This window comes from Aptenodytes patagonicus, chromosome 19 (genome assembly GCF_965638725.1).
Source record: "Aptenodytes patagonicus chromosome 19, bAptPat1.pri.cur, whole genome shotgun sequence".
Classification (NCBI taxonomy): Eukaryota; Metazoa; Chordata; class Aves; order Sphenisciformes; family Spheniscidae; genus Aptenodytes; species Aptenodytes patagonicus.
This window is the reverse complement of record NC_134967.1, coordinates 2,411,088-2,435,996: the sequence shown is the minus strand read 5'-3', so window position 1 is coordinate 2,435,996 and position 24,909 is coordinate 2,411,088. Positions and strand designations below refer to the sequence as shown.

Below are 24,909 nucleotides of genomic sequence, written 5' to 3'. Positions count from 1 at the left end.
TTCTGAAGCTTTTATCCGAAGACAAGAACAAACCCTCAGCATCTTCCCCAGTATCAGGCGTGCCACGTCTAAGTTGCATTACACTTCCAGGCTTTCTGCCTAGCTTTCATGTTTGAGGTGGCATTTCCTCAGATCCTGGGGTACTCGAACAGTAACAGGCATCGGCGACAACCATCTGAAGTTTTAGATACAGATTTATACAAAAAAAGCATAGTTAGGTCATCTTTTATGAAGAGCATGTTTGAGCTGATCACCCTTGTCCTCTGGGCGCCGACAGGGAAGGGAAACGTCCTCCTCTTTTTGTCTCTAAAATAGAGTAGAACCGTCTAGAGTCCAAGCGCAAGGACTGCTGCTAGTCCTCATTGCTGTCATCATCGTCGCCGTCCTCCTCTTCCTCCTCCTCTGCTGTGTCTCCCACAAGCTTCTGGAAGTCTCCCGTCTCAGAATTCCACAGAAATTTGATGGTGACTTTAAACTCCGCCATCTCGTAGCCAAAGAGTTTCTAGGAAAGGACACAAATCTGTCATTCCTGCTCCACCGCCTCCGTGGCCAGCCTAGCGAAAACACTTACGGTAAATAACGCTTCCAGCCGGGAACGGCAGCAAAGCAGGAGCCAAAAATAATTGCTGCCTTAGAGCCTTAGCAGAGTTTCAGCACTCACATTAGGAACGTGTAAGGATGTTTGCTGCACCCCACTGACTGGTACCCCAAAGTACGGCTCACCTTCGTCCCAGAACTCGCGCCCTCCAGCGGGATTAAACTGAAAAGTTGATTATTTTGTATCGGGGGGGAAAGGGGGGGCTCGCGCAGAATGCTGCGTTACGTTACTCACCAGGACGCGGGCTTGTTCGGGGGTGAGAACGTCCCCTTCTTTGCAGACTTCGTAATCTGAAAGCAGCGTCACCACTCCTGCAGGAACAAAAGCTCTTGAAATAGGCTCACAAATACTGGATAAGCCCGCCGAAACGTGGGGTGCAGAGCTAAGGCTCTCTCAAACACCGCCCTTTGTAGCTTATGCCTTTCCATGCAAATATTAGTACACCCCAAGGAGCTGGGTGAGATCAACTCAGAAAAAACCCAAACCCCAAATCTGGTTTCTCAGCGGGCTGGGCTAGGCGAGGCCTAGTCGTTTCCACAGAAAAAGGACAGTATCTTGTAAAAAGTCGGTTGTTTCGCTCGTCCTTTGACATCAGTCTGGGAAGAACGGCGCAAAAAGAATATAGTTCTAGCACCAGCCGACCAAGGAGAAAATTGTCCATCTGATCTTCTCCCAAGCGAAATCCTACTCGATTATTTAACGTTCTCCTTAAAAGATCTTATCTGCGTAGACGAAAGATGCAGCTTACCTTCTCGGCCGCTTCACGTACCTTTCTTTAAGGCCGTTGGCAATCCCAGCTGCCGTAACTGAGGCTCCATGGAGTGGGGGAACTGCTCCAAGGGCCCCGTGTCCAGGTTGACCGCGTACGTCGCCTTGTTCCCCGCGCGGGCAAAGTCCACCTCTTTGAATTTGGAGAACCACCTGCGACAGAGATGGGTAGCGAGAGCTTTAGCTGCAGAACGAACGGGGATTATGGCACAGCCCGCCGTAACTTCTTCCCCGCTGTTGCAGGGATGGCAGAGAAAGACGAGCCGAGAAGCCTCGTGAGGCCGTCGCTGCTTTAAGAGAAACGTCAGCAAGCGAAGGGGTCAAGTGGAGGAGAAAAAAAAGAAAAGAAAAGGCTGCTCAGCATTTCAAAACCACGGCTGTGACACGCGCGTACTCACTCGTCCACCTCATCCCTGGTGCGGTTAGTGAAGAGGAGACCAACTTCACCTCTCAGGTGTTTGCTGACCTGAAAGAAAGCGGCCGGCTGTGGGACTCGGGCAGCACCCGGGGACTTATCTTCTAGGGTTCAGCCCCGTACAGCTGTGAAGGCTAACAACAGCGCTTTTGTGTCGCGATAGGGGGGGATTCAGTTAAAACGCCCGCAGAAAGGTGACCCGCGGAAGCTCTGTCGTCCCTCGACAGTGACTCCGCGACCCAGCCGCCGCAGGCGAGGCGAAAGCTTTAGGACGCGCGGGGAAAAAAAACCCCAGCCCCTACCTTGTGCAGATTCTCCTTGTACTCGCTGCTCGGCTCCCGTCCCAGCGCCACCATCATGACTTTGTTCTTCCCGAAGAAGATCCTGGGGCGGCGGGAGGAGGAGGAGGAGGAGGCGGTGGCTGTCAGCTCCGAGGCCGCGCTCCCGCCTCGGGCGGCATCGCCCCCCGCCGCCGCCGCCGCCCCGGCTCACCTGCTGTGTTTCCAGGCGTTCCGGACGTCCTTCAGCTTGTTGTTCCTCATGTTGGCAACGGAGAAGACGAAGATGTACTTGTAGGTGTCCACGCATCTCCGCAGCTGCAAGGCAGCGGTCAGCCGGGAGAGGGGGACCGGGGAGCGGGGCACCGCGCGGGGCCGGGCCGGGCCGGGCCGCACTCACCTCGGCGATGAGCGCCTGCTTGGCCTCCAAACCTTTCCTGGGCGTCCGCGTCAGGGAGACTGCGGGGAGCGGAGCAGAGCGGCCGCGTTAGGGCGGGGATGGGGACGGGAAGCGGAGGGGGGCCGGGGGCCGGGGCGCTCACCTTTGCGGTCCCGCTTGGACTTCGGCATGGCGCCGCCGCCGTGCTTCGAGGCCCCCCCCTCCCCTGCGCCGCGCGGGCTGCTGGGAAGGCCGGCGGGCTGCCCCGCGCGCCGCCTGCGTCCACCCGGCGGTGCTCAGAGGGGTTTTCCGCGCAGGCGGCGGCGCGGGCGGCCCCGCGGCGTTAAGGCCCCCTCGGCGCCGGGATCGCGGCCGGCCGCTGCCATGGCGGCGGGGTTGTGGGCGCTGCTTCTGCCGCTGGCGGCCGCCGTCTACGAGGACCAAGTGGGCAAGTTCGACTGGTGAGTGCTGGCGGGGAAGCCCGGGGGGGGTCCCTCCCCCGCGCCGGGGCCCTCCTCCTGCAAGCAGGCCCTGGGCCCGCCGCGCTGCCTCCTGCCGCAGCCGCCCGCCGGGCCTTCCCCCTCCCACCCCCTCGGCGAGGCGCCCCGTTGTCCCGTCTCACCTCCGCTCGCGTTTCCTCTCCCAGGAGGCAGCAGTACGTGGGGAAGCTCAAGTTCGCCTCCCTGGAGGCCTCGCAGGGTTCGAAGAAGCTGGTCGTGGCCACCGAGAAGAACGTCGTGGCCGCCCTGAACTCCAGGAGCGGCGAAATCCGTGAGCGAAGCGGGGTTTTGTTGTGGGGAATACGCCTGTTGCGCTGGGGCTAACGCGTCGATCAAGTTGTGCTATGTTTTCATACTGATAAATTAATGCTGGTGATACTGCTTTGTCAGACTGAGAGGATTCAGCCGGCAGTTCAAAAGCTGTTGCTTAGGGCAGGCAGACTGTTCTCTGCATAAGCTTATTGCCATAAAGAGCCTAGGTTTAAAAATCATAACAAACAGATGCCTTTGGGGGAACGAATCTTGTTCGCACTTAACTCTGTTTCCTTCAGTGTGGCGCCATGTAGACAAGGGAACCCCCGAAGGAGCAATAGACGCGATGCTGATCCATGGGCAGGGTAAGGAGAACATGCAGGTGGTGTGCTGGGGCTAGCAGTTGCCCTTGTACGTGGGAGCTCAGCCCCGTGTTAGACCGCAAGTTGAACTTGCTAGAAGTCGTTGCCTTGTTGATCTGTGGTGGGATACGAGTTCTGTGTTCATCTCCTTTTCTTAATTTCCTGGGCAGATGCCATCACAGTGTCCAATGCTGGGCGCATTCTGCGTTCCTGGGAGACCAACATCGGAGGGTTGAACTGGGAGACGTCCCTGGACACTGGCAGGTAGGCTTTCATGTTTGCACTGTCTCTTTCCCTTTGTAATCCTGGTCTAGGAAGGAAGAAAGGGGTTGTTGACCTTGTTTGGACTTGCATTATAGGGAAAAATTAGTTAGATGTAAGGTTTCTGAAATGACATTTGGCTGAATTCCTTAGGAATGCTGGAACCTTGCAGTTAAATCTAACGCTGTTTCTATTTCTTAGCAAACTGGTAAGAGGAAGAGATACAAATTTTTGCATAGATGGATTTTCTCTTTAAATACACAACATGTTCGACCTCCACCTGCTTTGGGGTGTTTGGATTCCAGCCTAATGCTCTCTGTTGAGGTCAGCAAGGGTAGATAAAGTGGGCTATAAATTGTACTTCAAGACTGATTTTAAGTGTTTGAAGAAGGTCTTCAAACAGAGTGTGTTTATTTTTTTTTTCCCCTGAGAAGAAAATAATTCTCTAACTTACTGTCTCTGACTTGTGCTTAGTTTCCAGGTGGCTAGTTTGGTGGGGCTACAGGACGTGGTGAAATATGTGGCGGTCCTGAAGAAGGCAGCCATCTCTCTTCACTACCTTTCCAACGGGCACCAGAAATGGGTGGAACATTTACCAGGAAGGTAAGAACGTATTTTAAGTAGAAGCGTAAACTTCTGACAGGGGCCCTGTTGCCTCGGACGGGAAAGGATGCTGTACTTGCCTTATGCTTTTGAAAACATCCAAAAACAGTAATGTGAGAAGACGATGCTTCATGGTTGCTGCCTCTCTTGCAGTGAGAGTACTCAGTACCAGTTGTTGTATTCCCATGGGACCGGAGTGATCCACGTGCTTGGAATCGTTCCCCAGAGCCACTTGAACGTTTTAACATTCAGTGTAGAAGATGGAGAAATTACAAAACAGGTAGTGCTCGGTTATGGATCCAAAATACTGAATTTGATGTTAACAAATGTACTTCGAACTAGATGGGCTGTGGTGTGGTGTGCAGAGTAAGTAATTGTTGTTGTAGTACAGATAAACTTCCCTTTCACTGTGGCATTGTCTACGGGCCAATAAATGGATTTCACTGCTGGACGCCCTGAGAACAAAACTTAATTAGACTTGCAGCTGTTAGTCAAGACCATCCTGGAAATCTCAGGCTGATAGATAGTTTCTCCCAGGGTCACGGGTAAAAATAATGCTGACTTAAATTCTTGCTTGTGTCCAAATTGGTTCTTTGAAGATTTTGTTCTGTTGACAACTTCATCTCTTTGTTTACGTCTCGCTTGGCAGATCAGAGTAGCAGCCCCGTGGCTGAAGAGCTTAAACGGCGTGTGCAGCGTGGTGGGGGAGGCAGTGCTGGTGTGCGTGGACACGGACACGCATTCGCTCTATGTTTGCTCCTTGGAGACGGAGCAGGAGATGAAGCAGATCCTGCTGCAGGTGAGAAGTGCCGAAAGAACATTGTATGTAATTCGTTGTCCAGCTGGTTTGGTGCCTGACTGAGCCTGGCAGCGTAGGGGGTTCTCCTGTTGGTAAACTACAGAATGATTGAAGGGGTGTGGGGAGGAGCACGATCCATAAATTGAGGGAGGGGAGAGAAAACCGCATCTTGTGTCTGTCTAATTGTTCCTTCTGGATTGATGTCTCCGGAGTTTGCTCCAATGGGAGCCTAGTTCTCCTTGCTTCTGCTGTATGTTTATCCTGACATGGGGAACCTCTTCATAAAGCTTATATTACTGTTGATAAAAGGAAGGTATTGGTTTCAGTGAAGCAAAAGTTGATGAGCGCATACGCTTGTCTCCCTTTCACAGTCACTTGACCTGGAGTTTGCTGATGGCTTTCAGCCCAGGATATTGGCCACTCAACCCAATGTAATCAGTGCGTCGCGAACTCAGTTCTTCCTGCAGCTGTCTCCGAGCCACTTCTCTTTGCTGCAGTACAAACATGGGCTGCTCAGCCACCTTCGGGACTTCCAGCAGGTAACCAAGATAAATGTACTCAAGCGAGAGGGCCAACTACAGCTTAAAATTCTTTAAAATAAACAAATACCCTTGTACTGAGCGTTCTGAACAAACTGCTGAGCTTCTCGTTTGCGCTCTTGGCTGCAAGACTTGAAAACTATTAGATTTAATTTATACTAGCTGCTGAAATATTTCCAGACATCAGCGTAGGTATGCTTTGTTGTCGACCAGCTGTCAGCGTCGGGGTAGTTTCCTGGTTTTGAGGTGGATAGAGAGACGCACGTGTGTCTGAGTGGCCAGTGGTGCAGCAGTACTTTTGTTAGGCCAGCTGAGAGGTTTTGAAAAGCAAACGAGCTTTAAAAAGCTCAGTAACACTGGTCATAATGGTTCAAAAGCCTGTGGCAGGTCAACTGCTCCCATCTTTGAGAAGTATTTTCAGTCTTACAAGAGATTTTTTTTTTTAATTTGGTGATACAATGAAATTTAAAATTTGCCTGTGAAATATCATCTGGTTTTAATTCCAGTATGGCTTAATTTGCTGCACAGGTAGCTTTAGGTGGGGTTTGGGGATTTTCTTGTTTGTTTTACGATTTCCTGCTATTTTTTTTCTTTTCAGGCAGCTCTGGTGAGTTTTGCAACAACTGGGGAGAAAACTGTGGCTGCTGTCCTGACCTGCAGGAGTGAACTGGTTAGTACAATTTGCCTGTACTATGTAACCAGCACAGCTCTAGCGTGGGTGTGCACTGGGGGTGGGTTCCACAAGTGTTTTCCTTCACAGGCCCAGGGATGGGTAGTAACTTGAGGAAGATTTAATTAGCTTCTCAGACATATGAAGACAATGGTAATGCAAGCAGATCTTGATTACATCCAGCTAAGGCTCTCTCTGGCACGCTGTCCTGTATGCAGCCTGTTTCAGCCTGCCGTAAGGTGGACATGTAACCTAGGAATCGGCTCTACTGATGTATAGAGACTTCAGTTCTTAGGGATACTGAACTTAGCGAGGTTTCATTTTTATCAGGAATAGAACAGGACTGTTTTCTGCCTGTTTTCAGAGTCAAGCTGAGGCTTGTCAGGCACTCAAAAACCTTTTTTTTTTTTTTTTTTTTTTTTATACTCTTACTGGGGTCTGAAACCATGTTATCTCTTCTCATCCTCATTTCAGAAACCTGGAAGTTCTGATGGCCTTCACGCTGGAAGTACTCTGGAGGATTCCCGGAAGCAGGTATAAAGCGTGCTTGTTCCCAAGAACAGCTGAAGTTCCTGACAGTCCCTTTTCTTCTTTTGCATGTGGGAACAGAATGAAAAAGGTGTTACACTATGTTTTTGGAGACTGATGTTTTGCAGCAGCTCCATATAAATAATCTAAAACTATCTTGAAGCCACAGTTCTTGCTCAACAAGAAATTCTTCTGCAGAATTTGGTGTGGCACGTATGTTTAACTCAGCTGTTTTCCACCTCTTGTTACAGGAATCCTTAACCTGTTCCAATCAGACCTACAATATTAATCTCTACCTGGTTGAAACTGGACAAAGGTTGTTGGATACCACAATTACCTTTAACCTGGAGCAGAGCGGTGCCAAGCCACAGCAGGTGAGCAGGGAGAGATTATTTCAGTCCTGTGGTTTACCAGACTTGCAATGCCCTCCATACCCTGATTTGGCAGGATTGGTAGAGCCCTTCAGACAAGGTGAAAAGCATTCTGCAGACACGCTGGATTACTGCATGCAGTCACGCTGTTTGCTCTTGTTTCACCTGAGAGTTCTGTTTTCTCCAAGGAGATGATGTGATCATTAACCTCGCTGTTTTGCTTGCTGTTTTTCCAGCTATACATCCAAGTTTTCCTGAAGAAGGATGACTCTGTGGGCTATCGAGCCTTGGTGCAAACAGAAGACCACATGCTAATGTTCCTGCAGCAGCCAGGTAACTGGCAAACAGCTAACCTACTCCATTTTTAACAGCGCACGCCTTGTCACTGTAGGACAAGAAGAAAACTCCGAGTCCCAAATTCTATCATTGCTTTCTTTGTAAACTGGCAAAATGAATTTTAACTGTCCTAAGTCCCGTGAAAGGTAGCGGAGACTCTTTCACCCGCACAAGACATTTCATCTGAGAAAACAGTTCTTCAGTGTTCTTTGTGCAGACAGAGCCTTTGAATTTCACGGGTTTTCTGCAGATTTCAAACCTCTTTTTGTAGGAATTGAGTCTAAGTCCCGTTGCAGATATTCCTTAAAGTTTCTTCAGAAAAGATCCTCATGGCAAAAATGTTAATTTGCAGAAAGGGTTGGAAGTCCATCTTGGTGACATCAATTTCCCAATATTCTACTTGTATTTCTTTCCAGGAAAAGTTGTGTGGAGTAGAGAGGAGTCACTAGCAGAAGTGGTAAGCTTGGAGATGGTGGATCTACCTCTGACAGGTGCACAGGCTGAGTTGGAGGGAGAATTTGGAAAGAAAGCAGGTAAGCCATAGATTTAACGGAATTACCTTTGTGAGTTTGTTTTTCTTCCTGAACAAACGTATTTATTGTTTTCTTTTTCCTCTGAGCTGAGAGTTAGGATTCAAATTTCTACTGATGGCAATTTAAAATAAGCAGAAATAAACCCATTTCTGTTTAAACTTTTGAAGTCCAATGCCAAATGCAGATGGCGTGAGTATTACATTGTTATATTCAAAAAACAGTCAGCAGCGGTAGGAGGGATTTTGGCCATCTCTCCTAAATGTTTCCCTTTGACTCTTTCTGCAAGACTTGTTTGCAATAGCTTTTGTTTTTGCTTTGTTTTGTTTTTTCTTGCTGTCCTGGATGCAGCCATTCAAGGTAACCTCAGACTGCATGCAGTGTTTTCTAACACTTCTGACTGATGCTTCCTAGTGGAACTCGATCTCCTCTCTGCTTGCCTCCCTCAGTGGTGAAATATAGTTGAAGTCTGATATTTCGCTCCTTTCGAGAAGCTAAATATAAACCCTGCTTGGGCAGAACTAAGTATTTTTTACTTCGAGGGCTTCTGTAGCGCTGAGTAACGAGTGCAGAGGGAGATACAGACCTTATAGGTGGGTGAGCTTTAGGTGGGCACTTGCTGTGAGCGTACCAGTGAGAAAGAAGGAATACAAGGGAAGAGATTATGTACTCTGCAAGAAGGTTTGCTTTCAGTTGATGAGGGCATCTTTTTGGAATGAGCTATGCCACTGTGAAGTGGGAAAAGGTTGGTAAATGCCAGAGTCTGTCATAGAAATGATAACTATAACGCTGCTATTCTGGAGTGGGAGGCAGAGGCAAAGAATTATCATAGGTTCATGCATGGCAGCATTTCTTCTACTGGCTGAGACCATAATTTCAGTTGCGGAGTGGGATGTAATGTTTTCTCCCTCGTTATCACTGTTGGTCTATTTGCAGATGGTTTGCTGGGGATGTTTCTGAAGCGGCTGTCCTCCCAACTTATCCTACTGCAAGCCTGGACCGCCCATCTTTGGAAGATGTTCTATGATGCCAGGAAACCCCGGAGCCAAATTAAAAACGAGATTAACATTGACAATTTGGCCAGAGATGAATTCAACCTCCAGAAAATGATGGTGATGGTCACCGCTTCGGGAAAGGTGAGGAAGCCAGGGTGGGAATCTGTTTCTAGACTGTAGCAGAGAGTCTCAGCTTTGAACTCCCACCCCTGTTTTTAGCCAGGCTTTGGGCAGAATGTCGTGAGAAGGTGCGCAGAATGTTTTGTGGTAGCTTTGGAGAGGGACTAAGACTCTTCTATCTTTGTCATATCCCAAAGAAAGATGCAGTGCTTGGATGCAAGAGATGTGTTGTTCTGAACTTTGGCTTTACTGTGTTTCTCTGCTCAGCTTTTTGGTATTGAAAGCAGTTCTGGCACCATCCTATGGAAGCAGTATCTCAGGAACGTGAGACTGGGCTCCTCCTTTAAGCTGATGGTCCAAAGAACGACAGCCCATTTCCCACACCCTCCACAATGTACCTTGCTTGTTAAGGACAAGGTGAGTCCCTTTCCTCTGTCCCTCCATTGAACTTGCTTAGCATGGAAATCTGCCCTTTGAGAGGACGGAAGAAAACACCTTTTTGGGTATCACCTGGTTATCACTGGTGTGGGGAGAGGAGGAGAGTGAGAGCTGGGGGGAAACGGACACACAATCCTGAAAAATTTACGGATGCTCACTTTGAAGCCTTTTATTGAAACAAAAGAAATAATTTCATCCAGTTTCTTTGGTCGTGTGAGATAAGTCATGTGTGGTCTCCATTAGCTAGGTGACAATGGCTGTCCTTTAGCTAGCTGCAGGATGTTTTGTACTCCATACATGAGGGAGGAGGAGACATTATTAGGTGTTGAGACTGCTTCAGCAGGTGGCAGATAGGATTTAGTTAAAGCGAACACTGCATTATGCCACGGTATGGTTTTGATAGAGAAATAGGGGACAGAGTATATGCGTGTCCGAACAGAATATTTTGAGGATGGAACAGCTGAATCTGGGGTATGAATAGTCGACACCAGCAGGTAACAGGTAGAAAACCAGCTCTTTTGTCTGCCTTAGAAAAAGTTTTGCGTCTTGTTTGTTTTTTAGGAAACCAAAATGAGCTTTCTGTATGTCTTTAACCCCATCTTTGGGAAGAGAAGTCAAGTAGCTCCCCCTGTTTTGAAGCGTCCGATTCTTCAGACTTTGCTTTTGCCTATTATGGATCAGGACTATGCCAAAGTACTACTCTTGATCGATGATGAGTACAAGGTAAATTGCTTTGCCTGGAGGCAATTTTCTTCATGTTCTGGTTAATTATTCCCCTCCCTTTTGGAGCAAGATTAAAAAAAAAAAAGCCATTGAGTCACATTTCACACAAAACTATGAGGTTATTCTGGTAAGACAGACCTCATCCCGGTAAACATGTTTGAAATAATCTTTCTGTGTTGTTTTTTTTTTTTCTTTTCTTTTGTGTGTCAGTTGGTTTTTAACCTGTGTTTCAATTCTTCTTTTCCAGGTTACAGCTTTCCCAGCAACTAAAAATGTCCTTCGCCAGTTAGAAGAAATAGCCCATTCTATCTTTTTTTATCTAGTTGATGCTGAGCAGGGAAAACTCTCTGGATTCAGGCTGAAAAAGGTACGGAAGACTCATTACAGTCTAAGGGACGTCACTTTCCTAAATGTCCTCTGGATAACGGTAGACCTCTTCATTTGGTTTACAGGGTTTTGCTCAGAACAGAAACAGTTCAGCCTCAAAACGTGTCTAAGAAACTTTTCAAATTCAAAAGCAGAGAAGGCTCCCTGCATCTTATTGGTGGAGATGGTGTCTTTTGAGGACAAGATAAAACCTCTTAACATCGTGCTTTTTTCTTGCAGGACCTGACAACAGAGGAGAGTTGGGAGGTGATGATACCCACCGAAGTACAGAGGATAGTGACTGTGAAAGGGAAGAGGTCCAATGAGCACGTGCACTCCCAGGGCCGTGTGATGGGAGACCGCAGTGTTCTCTATAAGGTGCCGCTGGAACTTTTTGTTGACTTTTTGTTGATGTATTGTCTCACGGGAAGATCTCGGCATTGTTTCTAGGCACTACGTTGAGATTAACTGCCCTGTGGTGCCATTTATTCTATATATGTGTCAGTGTCCACAACCCCCTGCAGAAGATGCTAATTTTGTTGGAGATTTCTTTTATAAAATGTTTTCATGCAGCAATTAAGTCAGTCAAACATCTGATGATGGGGAAGTAGCTACTTGATTTCTTCAGGTGATTTGTGCTAATGAGATACTTTGTTTATTATATGCCTAGTCCCAGTTGAAATGCAGATAAACAAGGTGCCTGTGGCACTAAAGTGGGGGTCTCACTTGTTTTTTCTTTTTCTCTAGTCCTTGAATCCAAACCTGCTTGCTGTGGTGACAGAGAGCACAGATACGCATCATGAGCGCACTTTCATTGGAATATATCTGATAGATGGAGTCACAGGCAGGATCATCCACTCATCGGTACAGAAGAAAGCAAAGGGACCTGTCCACATTGTTCATTCAGAGAACTGGGTGGTGGTAAGAAGTTATTCTTATCTTCTCGTTCTTTACGTTTGGGAGGTAGGGGCAGTTGCTGAACCTGCACGGAGAAGACTTTTTGACCGTTCTCTGTGATTTCCTGCTACCTCTGTATTACTGACTCTGCTTGCCCCGTTATTCCTAAAAATCTTCTCTCGTTTCAGTACCAGTACTGGAACACGAAGGCGCGTCGGAACGAGTTCACCGTGCTGGAGCTGTATGAGGGGACGGAGCAATACAATGCCACAGCCTTCAGCTCCCTTGACCGCCCGATTTTACCTCAGGTTCTCCAGCAATCTTACATCTTCCCATCTGCTATCAGTGCCATGGAGGCCACCATCACCGAGCGAGGCATCACCAGCCGTCACTTGCTCAGTAAGTACACGCTGCTCTGTCCTGAATGCGTTTATGCTACCTGCACCAGCCACGGTTTGCAGTGAAAACCAAGCAAAATGCAGTTTGCTGCCGAAAACCCTGCCTGTTGGGTGCCCTGGACTGCCGGCAAGTGCAAGGATAAGCATCAAGAGAGCATTTATGTTAGCTGTTAGAAAATGCTGTCAGAAATGGCCATTTTTAAGATGCGTTTTTTTTAATGCACAGTTGGGCTTCCCTCCGGGGCCATCCTCTCTCTTCCAAAGGCTCTGCTGGATCCTCGCCGCCCAGAGATCCCTACGGAACAAAGCAGGTAAGGAAAGCGTGATAACCGCTGTTCTGGGCAGCTTGGAAGAGGGATGGATTTTGTGTTTAATACGGTAGTGTGAAGTAGAACAACTCGTCCTGGACAGATTCAGGGCAATTCTTGCATGAGATTAAGCGAGGTTGTTTTGTTCCCAGTCTGTGATGATGGAACACATTTGTCTGTAATGCAGCAGGTCTTACTGATGGCAAAACCCGCCTGTTGTCTGCACTCCAAGAAGTAGCAGTCAGAGTAACTGTCTAAAGTTTTTAAACTGACACTTATTTTTAAAACTTTAGAAGACTAAAAGGAGGGTGCTGCAGTGTAGTCTGACCCAGCTGGCGTGTTTGATTTTCATCTTGCCGCGAAAATGAATCTGCATTGGGAAAAGCTGCTAAATTTGCCGGTTTAGGTCAGCTTTTGATGATCAGACTAGGAAACACAGTTGATGTCCTTCGTGTGCTGTTTGGTTGCATTTTGGTTTCTCTTTAAATGCCTTTCAGAGAAGAGAACCTCATTCCATACTCCCCTGATGTGCAGATCCATGCCGAGAGGTTTATCAACTACAATCAAACCATATCTCGAATGAGAGGGATTTACACAGCCCCCTCCGGCCTCGAGTCTACTTGTTTGGTGAGTACAGGGCGGAGGCTTCAATGTAGGGCCGTGGAGTTTGTGGGCCAAGCAGCGTGATACCGTAGCCTGTGGCAGGGAGAACCGTCACTTCTGATCGTGTGGCTGCTCACTGCTTAAACATGTCTTCTTTTGATCAGAACCATAGACCCGAGTCAGTCATTGTTGATGTATCTGGTTTTCTGCTGGAAGGTGCGTTACCGGCTCATGATCTCAACTCTTTAGGTTGTGGCGTATGGCCTGGACATCTACCAGACCCGAGTGTACCCATCGAAGCAGTTTGATGTCCTGAAAGACGACTATGACTACGTGCTGATAAGCAGCGTTCTCTTCGGGCTGGTTTTTGCTACTATGATCACAAAGAGACTCGCTCAGGTCAAGCTGCTGAACCGTGCCTGGCGGTAAGGCTGCGGGTGGAGGGAAGGCTGAGGCTGGAGAAGGTATCTGAGATTCGGACTGGCTGAAGATCTGCCACCCACAGCGTTGCCGCTGGGTTCAGTTAGAAATTCCAGCTTGCGTGACTGATGGATGCAAACGTGTGTGTTACATTTTTGCTGGAAGATATTTGGGAGGAAAAGCTGTTAGCACAACAAAACGATGTGCTGCCTACATGTCTCCTAGTGAGAAGAAATGGGAGAGAGATGGAAAAGAGACATCGTTCTGTTATGACTAAAAAAGAAATCTCCCAAACCTCTGTTAAAGCTCTGAAACCTGCCGTCACGTCATCTCCCCGTGATAATGCTAAGGACGCGTGTCCCCTCGATCCTCGCCTCTTCCTCAGCGCCAGCCATGACTAACGTCGTGGCGGGAGGAGGATCGAGGGGTTGTTGGCTGCTGTGCTGTGGATTCTAGACTCGGTAATGTGCGAGCTACTGTATGTGAGGCCTGAGAAGAGGAGGAGACGTTGGCTCGTCTCGTTAGGAAGGAGGTTAGAAATTATGTGGACGTGAGTGGGAAACGGCCTCATCGGGTCGCTTTAATTACGTTGCCGGGCTGCGGGAGGAATTTGCATGTGAAGTCTCTCCATGTTCTTTATTTGCTATGATGATAACGTTAATTCTTTGTACGCAGATTTAAATTGCCGTCATCACGTTTCGCACCGCGTTGTGCCCCCGTGAGAGGCCGTCCCCTCCCCGGCGTGCGGCTCGCCTCAATAAAAGCCGTGTGCTGAGGAGCGGTAGCTCTTCCCGCCTCTCCGGGGCCGTTTGAAGCCCACACCCGCCGGCTGCCGCCGCACCGCCCGGCCGGGGCGCCGACACGGCGCATGCGCGGCCCGCCCCACACGCAGACACACACCCCCCCCTCGCCAGGCGCGCTCGCGGCGCATGCGCCGCCGGCAAAGTTGCTGACTCATGTACTGCGCAGGCGCCTGGGCCTGGCCCTCCTCTTCCAATCGGGAGGCGCGACGCGCGCGTGGGCTCTGGGCCACTTCCTGTCTCGCGGCGCGGGGGGGGGGGGGGAGGGAAGAGGTACTTCCGGCCCGCCGTCCCCCTCAGCCGCCGCGGCCCCCCCTCGCCCAGCGGAGCGGCAAGATGGCGGCGGGCGGCGGTGCGGGGGCCGCGGCGGAGCCGGGCTGGGAGGTGGCCGTGCGACCGCTGCTCTCCGCCTCCTACTCGGCCTTCGAGATGAAGGAGCTCCCGCAGCTGCTCGCCTCGGTTATCGAGAGGTGAGGGCTCACCTGCCCGGGGGGGGGGGGGGGGGAGCGGCGGGCGGCCCGGGCCCTGCCTCCCCTCAGCGTCGTTCCCTCAGGACGGGTGCCCGGCGGCGGGGAGCCCCTCGGAGTTAGCGCCGGGGGGATACTGCTGGCGGTAGCCGGTGGGGGGCTGCGGGGAGCGGCTGAGGAGCGTCCCCGCTCGGTGCTGGGCAGGGGACAGCGGCGGGGCTGGGCCGGTGGCCAGTGTCGGCTGGGGCTGGGGCTGCCGGGGAAAAAGGGAGCCCCGAGCAGCGTCCGGGGAGTTACTCACGCCCAGCCTCCTCCCGGTTTCCTGGGGACTGGGAGGCTCTTGGGGTGGTGCCCTTGGGACCTAATAAGCGGGGATGAGGATGCACGCCCGGCTGTTCGCGTTGGCTGCTGCTCGGCCGCAGCAAAAGCACCTTTGACAGTTACCCCGCGGAGAGGCTTCGGGACTGTTCCTGCGTTTTTGCTTTTGTTCAAGCGTGTTACGCTTTTGTAGGCTGTGCAGTGAAAACCGTTGTCTCACCTGGCCTGTCCTCTCTGGTGACAGGCTCGTGGGGGGGTGCGTGATTGTGCGGCATTGGCTTCCTTTTAGGTTTTTACCAGTGAAATACTGCTTGTGTTTTAAGGAGAAATGAAGCTGAAGCAAATCAAGTCTGCCTTTTCTTGACCAGAAAGGTTAGACTCGGAGCATGAGAAGAGCTCTTATTGGAGCTATTTAATTTGATTTATAGCTTATTTTATGATCTAAAACGCTAGGTATGAATGCTACAACGTTATTCTCAGTTACAAAGATACAACCCTGACCATAATAAGTTGTTAGGAAACAAAAAATAAACACTGCGCTAAGGAAGATAATGAAATAAAGCCTTGTAGTATTTTGCTTAACATAGAATGGCTGAGCATACAAGCAACGGATGCTTCAAATTAACATTCTGTGCCTACATAGGTATAGTAGTGGTTCAGCAAGAAACCTGCATATACTCAATGTTTATGTGATTTGGGCAGTTCTTTGGCTAATCCTTCTTTTAGGGGCCATTTCAGCTTCACTTTTCCTTGCAGCGCTCCGCTGTCACTGTGCCTAAAGTTCATTATTGGAGTGTTTCAGCAGAACAATATCACTGAAACACTTAAGTGGACGCACTTGACTTTTGGGAGAGGTCTGTTTCCCCTGTTAGTGAGAACAACGGTTCCATTTTCCACTTGAGACAGCAGTTTGTGGCCTTGTAAGTAGCACTGCCCTGAGGTTTGAGTTGTGTGCCTGATGCTGACTGCGTTTCAGACCCAGCAGGATTTAATGCGAGCGCAAGGCCTGTGGAGTCTTGCAGGACGACATCTTTTATTTCATGCCTTGATATAACGTGGCGAGTCACAGAGGAAAAAATACAGCTCGTTCGCTTTTGGAGCCACGCTCTTCTATTCTGAACAAATAATCTAGCTTTAGATTTCTAATCTAAAATATTTTATCTGTTCAACTTATTTTTAGAAGATGATTGTTAGCTCTTGTAGCGAGACTCTGTGGTTGACACCATCCGCAAAGTGGCTGCATTACCCCTTAAATAAACATGGTGCGATGACAGTGAAATTGCTAATGTTGTTCCTTTCAAAAGAAATTAATAAACTCCTTTTCCTGACAACTCTTATGTTTCATTTTTAAGTTTAAGCATCGTCATGTTACTGGAATTCCCCTATTAGCAGGTATGTTCAAGAATTGATAGACTTTGGCCTCTTACTCGACATAAATTATGGAAATGCTGACTTGGAATGATGCAGCTGAAGTGGAACACAGTTTACAAAGTCTGACAGTCAAACGGGGCAGGTTTTCAGGGAAGGGTTTTCAACAGGGGGAGAACTCCTGCACCTGCTGCTGTGCCTTTTCAAGGAAGGGGCTGCTTTTGTGTCTGCTGCCTTCCATAAAAGGTCTGTTTTGGGCCTGTTTAAGATTTGGAAGCAGAACTGAGAAAGGAGGTGGTATTTGTTGCCAACGTTATATTTGATATTGACACGGAGGCTTCTCGCTTAGTGTGAGTAATGGTTTTCCCTGGGAAGCAAATGTTATTTAAGCAATAAATCACAATATAACAGCCAAAAGTTATTGTTAAATCTCACTGTATGTGCAGAATAACGCTCTAGCAGTTATCTAATCACAGATTAAGCTGTGATGTTTATTTGCAAGGACTTGATGATTAGTTGACAGATGCCTTCCACTTTTCACTACTATAACAAGTCCACAACTTGTTTTAATAAAACTCAAGTCTCTTATTGTCCAATCCAGATGAAATTCCCTATCTTGTTCTGGTTTCTGCACCTTTGTGTTCTTATACCTCGTGGGTATTGTCTTGCACAGCTTGACCTATGCAGCAGAACGATAATTGAGGAGCTGCCAATTTCTCCTGTACTCTATTATTCCCAGATTGTTCTCATTTGTTCTCTTAAAATACGTTGCGTACACCTAGTGCTGCTAATTTATAGCGGGGCATAAAGAGGTAGGCAAGCAAAATTAGTGTCTGAACAGAAGAGAGCATGAACTTTTTTGCACATTCAGTCTCTGGGCTCATTACCCATCAGCGCACTTTTGGCAGGAGATGGCGAGGGGAAGCGTGGTGAGTGAGATGTTGAAACTCAGTTGAGTTATGCTGCTGAATATCTTCAAGTAAAGCTTCTCACTTCATAGCAGCTACTTTGCTATTCCAGCTTTTTGGGTAGACTAAATAAAAAAAAAATCTCAGAACCAGGAAATCAAAGCTACAAAGCTGTTGAGTATTTCTTTCTGTTCATTTTTCCAGAAGAAATGATACATTCTACAGTTTCTTCTGTTTCAGCCACATCTCCCATTATGACTGGAAACGATGACTTAGGATAGAAAAAGGGAAGATGGCTGGACATAATTTGGGCGCTGTTCAGCTCAGCAGGGAATGGTGTGTCCTCTTCCTCCTCCCACCCTGCTAAAGCTGGCATCGTTGTGTGCGGGTGGGTGAAGGGGATACGTGAGTTCGTTTTGCCATACTCTGCAGCAGCGCTAGTCATTGCCAAACTTGAGAAATCATCGTTTTAGTTGGGTAGAGCGTGCCGCGATAGGCTGATGCCCTCTGCTCCCCGCCTCCCCTCCAGAAATGAACTCTGTTGCCAGAGGTGGAAGAGGCTGTGTCTTGAGAGGTAAAGTTAAAGTGGCTAGTGAAGTTGAGTCGTGTAACCTGTTCTTCCAACTTGCTCATTCACATCACTGAATGAAAGTTTTTATCATCTGAAGATGTGAAAGAAATGAATTTTAAGCATTTAATAGACATGTGTCCACATCCCTTAGTTTCGTCACAGGAAAAATCAAGGGCAGAACTAGCTATGGAGGCAGAGCTTTGTTTCTGTTCTCGAGGTGGTTGCCTCCAGGTTTCTGTGCAAATGGGATGTGTGACGCTTTACTGCAGCGGCCTTTAATGTGTCTTTTCTCTGCATAAATAGATGTTCTCCATGGCCAGCGAGACTCACTGAGAAACCTCAGAGGCTTGACTTTCAGTGTGTTGATGCGTATTTTGCTTTACGATTTTTACTTTTGGTTTGAGTTGGTGTTAAATTTTCACTCGCTCTGCGCTTTGTGTTGATTTCTGCGTGGGGTAAAATGATGCAGGTCTCCGAAGTGGTAAGTGTCTACCCATGAGGCTGATTTCCGTGGATGCGTTTTTTTCTGCTGTGCATTACCTGCCAAAGTCTTTATTCCCCAGTTTGTTGCAGACACTGCCATTGTGTATTTGTTGTTGTTATGCAATTGCCTATTTTGATCCTTCTGTTTTGCAGAATTGCATAAACTCCAGTTGACTCTGTGCCTTGACAGAAAGGGGAATGCTTGTGCTCCAGTCCTGGCAAATCCTGCCTAGAGTTAGCAGAACAAACAGTCTAAACTTTACGGGCAGCTGAGTTTAGAATAACTTAAAGATTAATGAACCTTCAACTGGCAGAGCGATTGTTAAAGCGGCTGACCTGTTGATGGTGTAAAGGAGAAAGATTTGCAGTATTGGAATGATTTCCTTAAATTCCCTATGTGGATAGCGATGCTCATGCTGTGATCTGTCAGCTGCTGGAGGACTCGGTCCTGAGGACATGGGATATGGGACGCAAGGGAGAGAATTCTGTTCTCAAAACTGATTTGGAAAGAGCATGTGATTTTAGTGATCTTGTCTTACATCTGTTAATAGATATAACATATTCTGAGTGTTGTGTGGTGCCGTTATTGTGCTGTATATAATGGACATATCTCCTGTTCTCCTATTGCAGTGAATCTGAAATCCTGCACCACGACAAACAATATGAGCCTTTTTACTCTTCCTTCGTTGCACTTTCTACACATTACATCACTACCGTCTGTGGTCTAAGTAAGTGTTCCCCGTCCTTTGCTTCTCTTGCTCTTGTGTTATGACTCAGGTGTAGTAAAAGTAAACCAGAACTGTTGTCCTTTTGGTATTTGTCTTGAGCCCGCTTTCTGAATCAGATTTTAAGACAGAGTGCGCTAGGCCAGCGTTGCTAGCTTTTATACTGGCAAAATGTCAATTCAGATGGAAAGGGAAACTTGTCGATAGGAGTATTTGGCCACCAAGTACTGGACAGCGTTGACTTTTTGGTTGCTTATTCATTGGCCTGACTTCATTTAGGGAAAATAAGTTTTGGCCAAAGGAAGTGGTTAAATCCATTTTCAGGGTTTTTAGATTATTCTTTAGCAGTTATGTTACTATGTTGGAATTAACGATCAAAACATTGTGACTCAAAATATTTTATACTATTTTGGCTGACAGAATTTGGCAATTTCAGCAAAAAAGTGGTTTTGGTCAACTTGTTTCATATTCTTCAGTGCTTCTGTCAGTATTAAATAATGTTGCTGGGGAAGCCATTGTATCTGTCTAAATTACCATGTCTGGGTAGAAGGTATTATCCTTGCTTTACTGATGTTTCTTGGGTTACGTTTTAATGAGACTGAATTTATATTGCATCTATGTGTTAGGCATGATAGATTGCGTATGCGTGCGCGTTGCATAGCATTCTGTTTTATTGAAAGCATTAAGAACCTCTGACACTGAATTACCTAAAAACTTGCACTGAGTAATGCAAGCATCTCCTTTTTGCAGTACCAAGAAACCAATTGCAATCAGTGGCAGCTGCTTGTAAAGTCCTGATTGAATTCTCACTGCTGCGTCTTGAGAACCCAGATGAAGCGTGTGCTGTGTCACAGGTGAGCACAGATTTTGACTGTGTGGGCAAGCCTGAGTGCGAAAATTCCAAAATATTTGCTCTAATGTTGCATGAAGCAAAATTAATGAAGTTCTGAAAATATTTAAGGTGTACCACTTCGGTAGAGACTGATACCTGCTGAATCTTCCCTCTGCATTCTTTACTCAGAATTTCAGCTTGTGAGCAAGCTGAAATAAAGGTGACCTCAAGCCTTGGTTAATTCTGTTGCAATTTCCTACAGTCTGATTTGGTTTTGTGTAACAAAATATAACAAGCACATGGGACAATGTTAGTGACCTGACTTACCTGCAGTTAGTAAGCCGTCATGATCTTTGCTGAGATCAGAGTGGATTTGAGATGTTGCAGTAGCCTTACTAGCTGAAGTTGCAGGACTCTTAATGCAGCTGCTTAGAATAAACGATATTGAGGAATAATTGGAATCGAGAGAGTTTAAATTGTACTTGATGTCTTTTTCTTTGCAGAAACACCTCATTCTACTGATAAAGGGGCTGTGCACGGGCTGCAGCCGCCTAGATCGAACTGAAATTATTACCTTCACAGCAATGATGAAATCGGCCAAGCTGCCTCAGACCGTCAAAACCCTCTCTGATGGTAGGTGTTTTAATTTATGGTTATATCACTGTGGCACTCGAGTTAGGCATAGAAAATACTATGGTTTTGATGTACGAAATGGTGTTTTGCTGTTTCCCCTGCAGTAGAGGACCAGAAGGAGCTGGCCTCCCCGGTGAGCCCAGAACTAAGACAGAAAGAAGTGCAGATGAACTTCCTCAATCAGTTGACATCAGTCTTTAACCCTAGAGTCTCGTCATCACCTTCTGTCACACCAGAGACACAGGTAAACAAACAGCCCTAAAATAGAAGCAGTCTGAATTTTAGCATTAATAATAATTGGTGTAGGCAAGGACAGAGGGCAGTAAGTGGTAGTTTTTTAATACACACGCGTAAAGAAAACTTTCTTAAGTATTTAAATCCTACTTGCATGTTGATGCATGGCAAACGAGAAAATACTGTTTGCATTGCATTGGCAATAGTAGTTTTGTTGCCTCATGGACACTAATGTTCCGTGATATTCATAGCTCTCTCGAGTTCTGCTGCTGGTGCGCCTGGCTCCTGTGTAGAGACTTACTGCAATACCGTGTTTTTTTAATGCTTCCATGATAATATTTAGTATGTGCTTGCTTTTAGGTGGAAGGAGAGAGCGAGGATCAGGCTTCCACAGATCAGACCTCTGTGGCAAAGACAAAAAGCATATTCATCGCTCAGAATGTAGCCAGCCTGCAAGAACTTGGTGAGAATCAGCTTTTTAGCATCGGGGGAAAAAAATGCTAGAGCAAATTACTCTCCAGTGTTACACCTTAGAGCTCTGAACGGGAAGAAACTTTCTGACCTAAAGCATTTGTTCTTTAGGACTCACTCAGTTGCATGCTGATGTTACCAAGGGAGGTTGTAGCTGTAATGTAGTTCTCTTCATTGCAGAGGAGATGAAATCATTATATTTGTATGTAGTAGCTTTGGTTTTGGGGGAAAAAAATGTGGATGATATAAAATAGCCTATGGGATGGATTACTGAACAGGTGTGAATTAGACCTAGTGTGCCACATAACATGCACACAGAGCGTTGTGACACCCCTTACGAGTACTGGCTGAAAACTTCACCGTCTGCTTTGTGTGTTGTAAACTAGTCTTTATCCTGTTGCCTCATCTATGACGATATTTTTCTCACCGTGAAGAATAATTAAGTCAATTATTGATGACCATTAGATCTGTTCTGCTTAGAAGCTCTCCCGTGAACAGTAAAAATAACACTGCTATTTTTGTTTGGTAGGTGGCTCTGAAAAACTGCTGAGAGTGTGCCTGAACCTCCCGTACTTCTTGCGATACATAAATCGATTTCAGGATGCAGTGTCAGCCAACTCATTTTTTATTATGCCAGCCACAGTGGCAGATGCCACTGCTGTTCGCAATGGGTAAGAGTCTGTTGTCACTCTTCTTTGGCGGTTGCTGGGTACACTATATGAGAGAAAATAACTGTGCTAGCTGTGCAGCATCAGTTATCGTGCTGCTCCTGTGAGCTGTCTGATGTGTACATTGCATTGCTGAACCTTGACATGTGTCGTTACTATAGATTTCATTCGCTGGTAATAGATGTGACCATGGCACTGGATACTCTGTCTCTGCCTGTATTGGAGCCCCTGACACCCACGCGTCTCCAAGATGTGACTGTTCTTGCTCTCAGCTGTCTCTATGCAGGTGAATGGATTTCCTATATTTTCTTTGGAGCTTTAAGTCGCACCCGCTTTTGCTCTGCTTTGTTACCTGCATGTTTGAGGCTCAGCCCACAAGTAGCCTTTATTTCTCATGAATTTGAAAGCTATGCAGCATACTGCGTAGTCTGGTGACTGGGTTAATGTGAAAATTGTTATAGTGACACTGAAATTCTGATACATTCTGCAAATGTTCTTGTCAGTATCTGAGAGAAAGACTGAGTGACTCAACGTCGTCTTAATAGCCTGTAATTTCTGCTCTTTTTTTTTTTTTTTTTTGTATGTTCAGAGCATAATATATTTTTGCAATGCTTATGGCTTCGGCTTAATTGGTTATACTCCCAAATCAACCTTGTTTCCCAGGAGTGGTTTAAGTACACCAGAATCCTGAGTGTTTAATTGCTATGGGTAACGTTTTAAAGAGAGATGGCAGCCGAGTATGAAGGTTGCCCTAAAAATGGTATTGAATTACATGGCAAAACGTTTCCTCCTTTAATTGTTCTCACGTGTTTCTGTAGGACAAAACTTGAATCTTTTGGGGGTACTTCAGAAAGATTTTTTAATTTATCAGCTGTAATATTGAGTATTCCCAGCTCTGCCAAGTTTATGGGCATGTTTGATACTGCTTGTTTTAATGTGCTAAGTAGGAACATTGAGTCCTGAGATTGGCTTTTAATAAGAATGTTACCTCCACTTGTTTTCAATCAGGTGTGAGTGTGGCAACTTGCATGGCCATCCTACATGTGGGTAGCACTCAACAGGTACGAACAGGGTCAACAAGTTCCAAAGAAGAAGATTATGAAAATGATGCTGCTACTATTGTACAGAAATGTGTAAGTAGATGAGAGAGCGTTTGTTGTTTTCGTTCTCAGCAGGTGAACTGCATAGAATTTGTATTTATTTGGATTGCAATACATATCTATTATTTCTAGGTATTAAACTTGCTGATAAAGGAAGTAATGGGGTGGCTAATTGTAGAGGGCAAAATACAATTGTATTTTGAGTTTTAAAAGTGTGTGTGGTGGTTTATTATTGCCCAGTGGAGCACTTAACCATTATCGTGGTTTTGGATTTATTTGCAGCTTGAAATCTATGAAATGATTGGACAAGCCATCAGCAATTCACGCCGTGCAGGGGGTGAGGTAAGATTTGCGTCTCGGGAAGCTTTTTTCACTGTTTCTGAGCTGGTGTATTTTGGCATTTGGATTGACGCTATTTTGTCTTTTTGGTGCTTTTTTTTTTCCCCACCCCTTCACTTTTGGGGTGATAGCATTATCAGAACTTCCAGCTGCTCGGGGCTTGGTGTTTGCTAAACAGCCTCTTCCTCATCTTGAACCTCAGCCCCACGGCCTTGGCTGATAAGGGAAAGGAGAAAGATCCATTGGCTGCTCTTCGCGTCAGAGACATTATTGCTCGTACTAAGGAGGGCGTTGGGTCTCCCAAACTAGGACCTGGGAAAGGGTATGTAAATACCCAACTGAAGTAATCATTGTCCATGTATCTAACTATGCCCAGCAAGCATCTACAGCGGGGTCTTGTTGGTCTCTTGAAATTTTATCCGCATTTGTAATTCAAGTCTTGAGCCTTGAAAAGAAGTCGTCGTCTTCAGTGTAGCAAAGCAGTCACTTCACTCAATTTAGTGTATATATATATATTTCTTTTTTCCCCCCTGAAATTACATTATATCCTTTATGTTTCTGTAGGCATCAAGGGTTTGGTGTTCTGTCAGTGGTGCTAGCAAATCATGCTATCAAATTGCTGTCATCGCTCTTTCAAGATCTGCAAGTGGAGGCATTGCACAAGGTATGTAGGTAGCATATACGTTCTTGTGAAACATTTTGCCTTCTCCACTGAAACACACTTCAAATTCTCTTTTCAATGCCATCCTCCAGGGCTGGGAGAGTGATGGTCCGCCAGCAGTGCTGGATATCATGGCTCAAAGCACATCCATCCAGAGAATTCAGCGGCTGATAGATTCTGTACCACTCACTAATTTGCTGCTGACTTTGCTATCTACTTCCTACAGAAAGGTAGGAACTGGCATACAGCTAGAGAACTTCTGTAGCTGAACCCCTCCTACTAAGCGTCATCTGCATGGAAAATTCTCACTTGACAAACTGTGACTAGGCTAAGAAGAATTTAGAGTTCTTCTTTCAGAAGCTGTCAACTGGGGCTTCTCTCTTTCCTCTTTTCAGAGACTGTTAATTTGACAAACTTGTTCTAATAAAATTTTTCTGTGGTAAAAAGCTCAGTGGTATTTGTGAGTTTAGTGAGAAGATGAAAAGGCTGTATTCAAAATGGATGCTTTTATGTTAGAGCTGTTACTTGAAGTGTGGCTTACAAGCTTGGCATAGCTTATTTGTTTTCAACGATCCTGTGTAATTTTTAATACAACTTAAGGGGGAGAAGCCTTGCAAAACTGTTCAATAAATTAGTTGAGACAAATTTTCTAGAAGAAAATTAAAATGCATTAGGAAGTTATTCGTGTTTTCAAATTCTTATCTTTCATAATTCTAAAATTTAACTTGTTCTGCTGTTCTTCTAAGGCTTGTGTCTTGCAGCGTCAGAGGAAGGGCTCCATGAGCAGCGACGCAAGTGCCTCCACTGATTCTAATACTTACTATGAGGATGATTTTAGCAGCACCGAGGAGGACAGCAGCCAAGGTAATAGAGT

The 24,909-nt window shown here is 46.6% G+C and overlaps 3 protein-coding genes across 8 annotated transcripts in view; 2 read left to right on the top strand and 1 right to left on the bottom strand.

Moving 5' to 3' along the window:
- Positions 1 to 176: 176 nt before the first annotated feature.
- MRTO4 (MRT4 homolog, ribosome maturation factor) lies at positions 177 to 2,659 on the bottom strand. Of its 2 annotated transcripts, XM_076356027.1 has the most exons (9): positions 2,602 to 2,659; positions 2,460 to 2,518; positions 2,274 to 2,377; positions 2,084 to 2,165; positions 1,765 to 1,832; positions 1,368 to 1,519; positions 833 to 909; positions 724 to 760; positions 382 to 502 (listed from the first exon to the last, which is right to left on the bottom strand). In XM_076356027.1, exons 1-9 carry the CDS (start codon positions 2,627 to 2,629, stop codon positions 471 to 473), a joined length of 639 nt encoding a protein of 212 aa, XP_076212142.1. In that variant the 5' UTR covers positions 2,630 to 2,659; the 3' UTR covers positions 382 to 470. The 2 variants fall into 2 exon arrangements, with proteins under 2 accessions (XP_076212141.1, XP_076212142.1); XM_076356026.1 differs by lacking the exon at positions 724 to 760 and having other exon boundaries at positions 177 to 502.
- Positions 2,660 to 2,807: 148 nt separating this feature from the next.
- Positions 2,808 to 14,235, top strand: EMC1 (ER membrane protein complex subunit 1). Its single transcript, XM_076355982.1, has 23 exons — positions 2,808 to 2,899; positions 3,085 to 3,209; positions 3,490 to 3,555; positions 3,723 to 3,816; positions 4,288 to 4,416; positions 4,570 to 4,696; positions 5,066 to 5,215; positions 5,587 to 5,754; positions 6,353 to 6,424; positions 6,899 to 6,958; positions 7,204 to 7,326; positions 7,560 to 7,656; positions 8,076 to 8,192; positions 9,126 to 9,325; positions 9,572 to 9,721; positions 10,304 to 10,465; positions 10,713 to 10,832; positions 11,072 to 11,209; positions 11,579 to 11,752; positions 11,917 to 12,127; positions 12,353 to 12,437; positions 12,932 to 13,061; positions 13,287 to 14,235. The coding sequence occupies exons 1-23, from the start codon at positions 2,823 to 2,825 to the stop codon at positions 13,464 to 13,466; spliced, it is 2,955 nt and encodes a 984-aa protein (XP_076212097.1). The 5' UTR covers positions 2,808 to 2,822; the 3' UTR covers positions 13,467 to 14,235.
- A 337-nt stretch (positions 14,236 to 14,572) lies between these two features.
- UBR4 (ubiquitin protein ligase E3 component n-recognin 4) overlaps positions 14,573 to 24,909 on the top strand; it is an 80,352-nt gene continuing 70,015 nt past the window's right edge. For all 5 annotated transcript variants that reach the window (XM_076356083.1, XM_076356082.1, XM_076356081.1 and 2 more), the window contains exons 1-14: positions 14,573 to 14,727; positions 19,003 to 19,100; positions 19,848 to 19,951; positions 20,433 to 20,562; positions 20,667 to 20,806; positions 21,157 to 21,259; positions 21,797 to 21,938; positions 22,097 to 22,221; positions 22,944 to 23,068; positions 23,318 to 23,377; positions 23,506 to 23,696; positions 23,939 to 24,038; positions 24,128 to 24,265; positions 24,782 to 24,899. In XM_076356083.1, the coding sequence (XP_076212198.1) occupies positions 14,594 to 14,727; positions 19,003 to 19,100; positions 19,848 to 19,951; positions 20,433 to 20,562; positions 20,667 to 20,806; positions 21,157 to 21,259; positions 21,797 to 21,938; positions 22,097 to 22,221; positions 22,944 to 23,068; positions 23,318 to 23,377; positions 23,506 to 23,696; positions 23,939 to 24,038; positions 24,128 to 24,265; positions 24,782 to 24,899 (1,708 nt within the window). In that variant the 5' untranslated portion in view covers positions 14,573 to 14,593. The remainder of the gene's footprint in view (positions 14,728 to 19,002; positions 19,101 to 19,847; positions 19,952 to 20,432; positions 20,563 to 20,666; positions 20,807 to 21,156; positions 21,260 to 21,796; positions 21,939 to 22,096; positions 22,222 to 22,943; positions 23,069 to 23,317; positions 23,378 to 23,505; positions 23,697 to 23,938; positions 24,039 to 24,127; positions 24,266 to 24,781; positions 24,900 to 24,909) is intronic.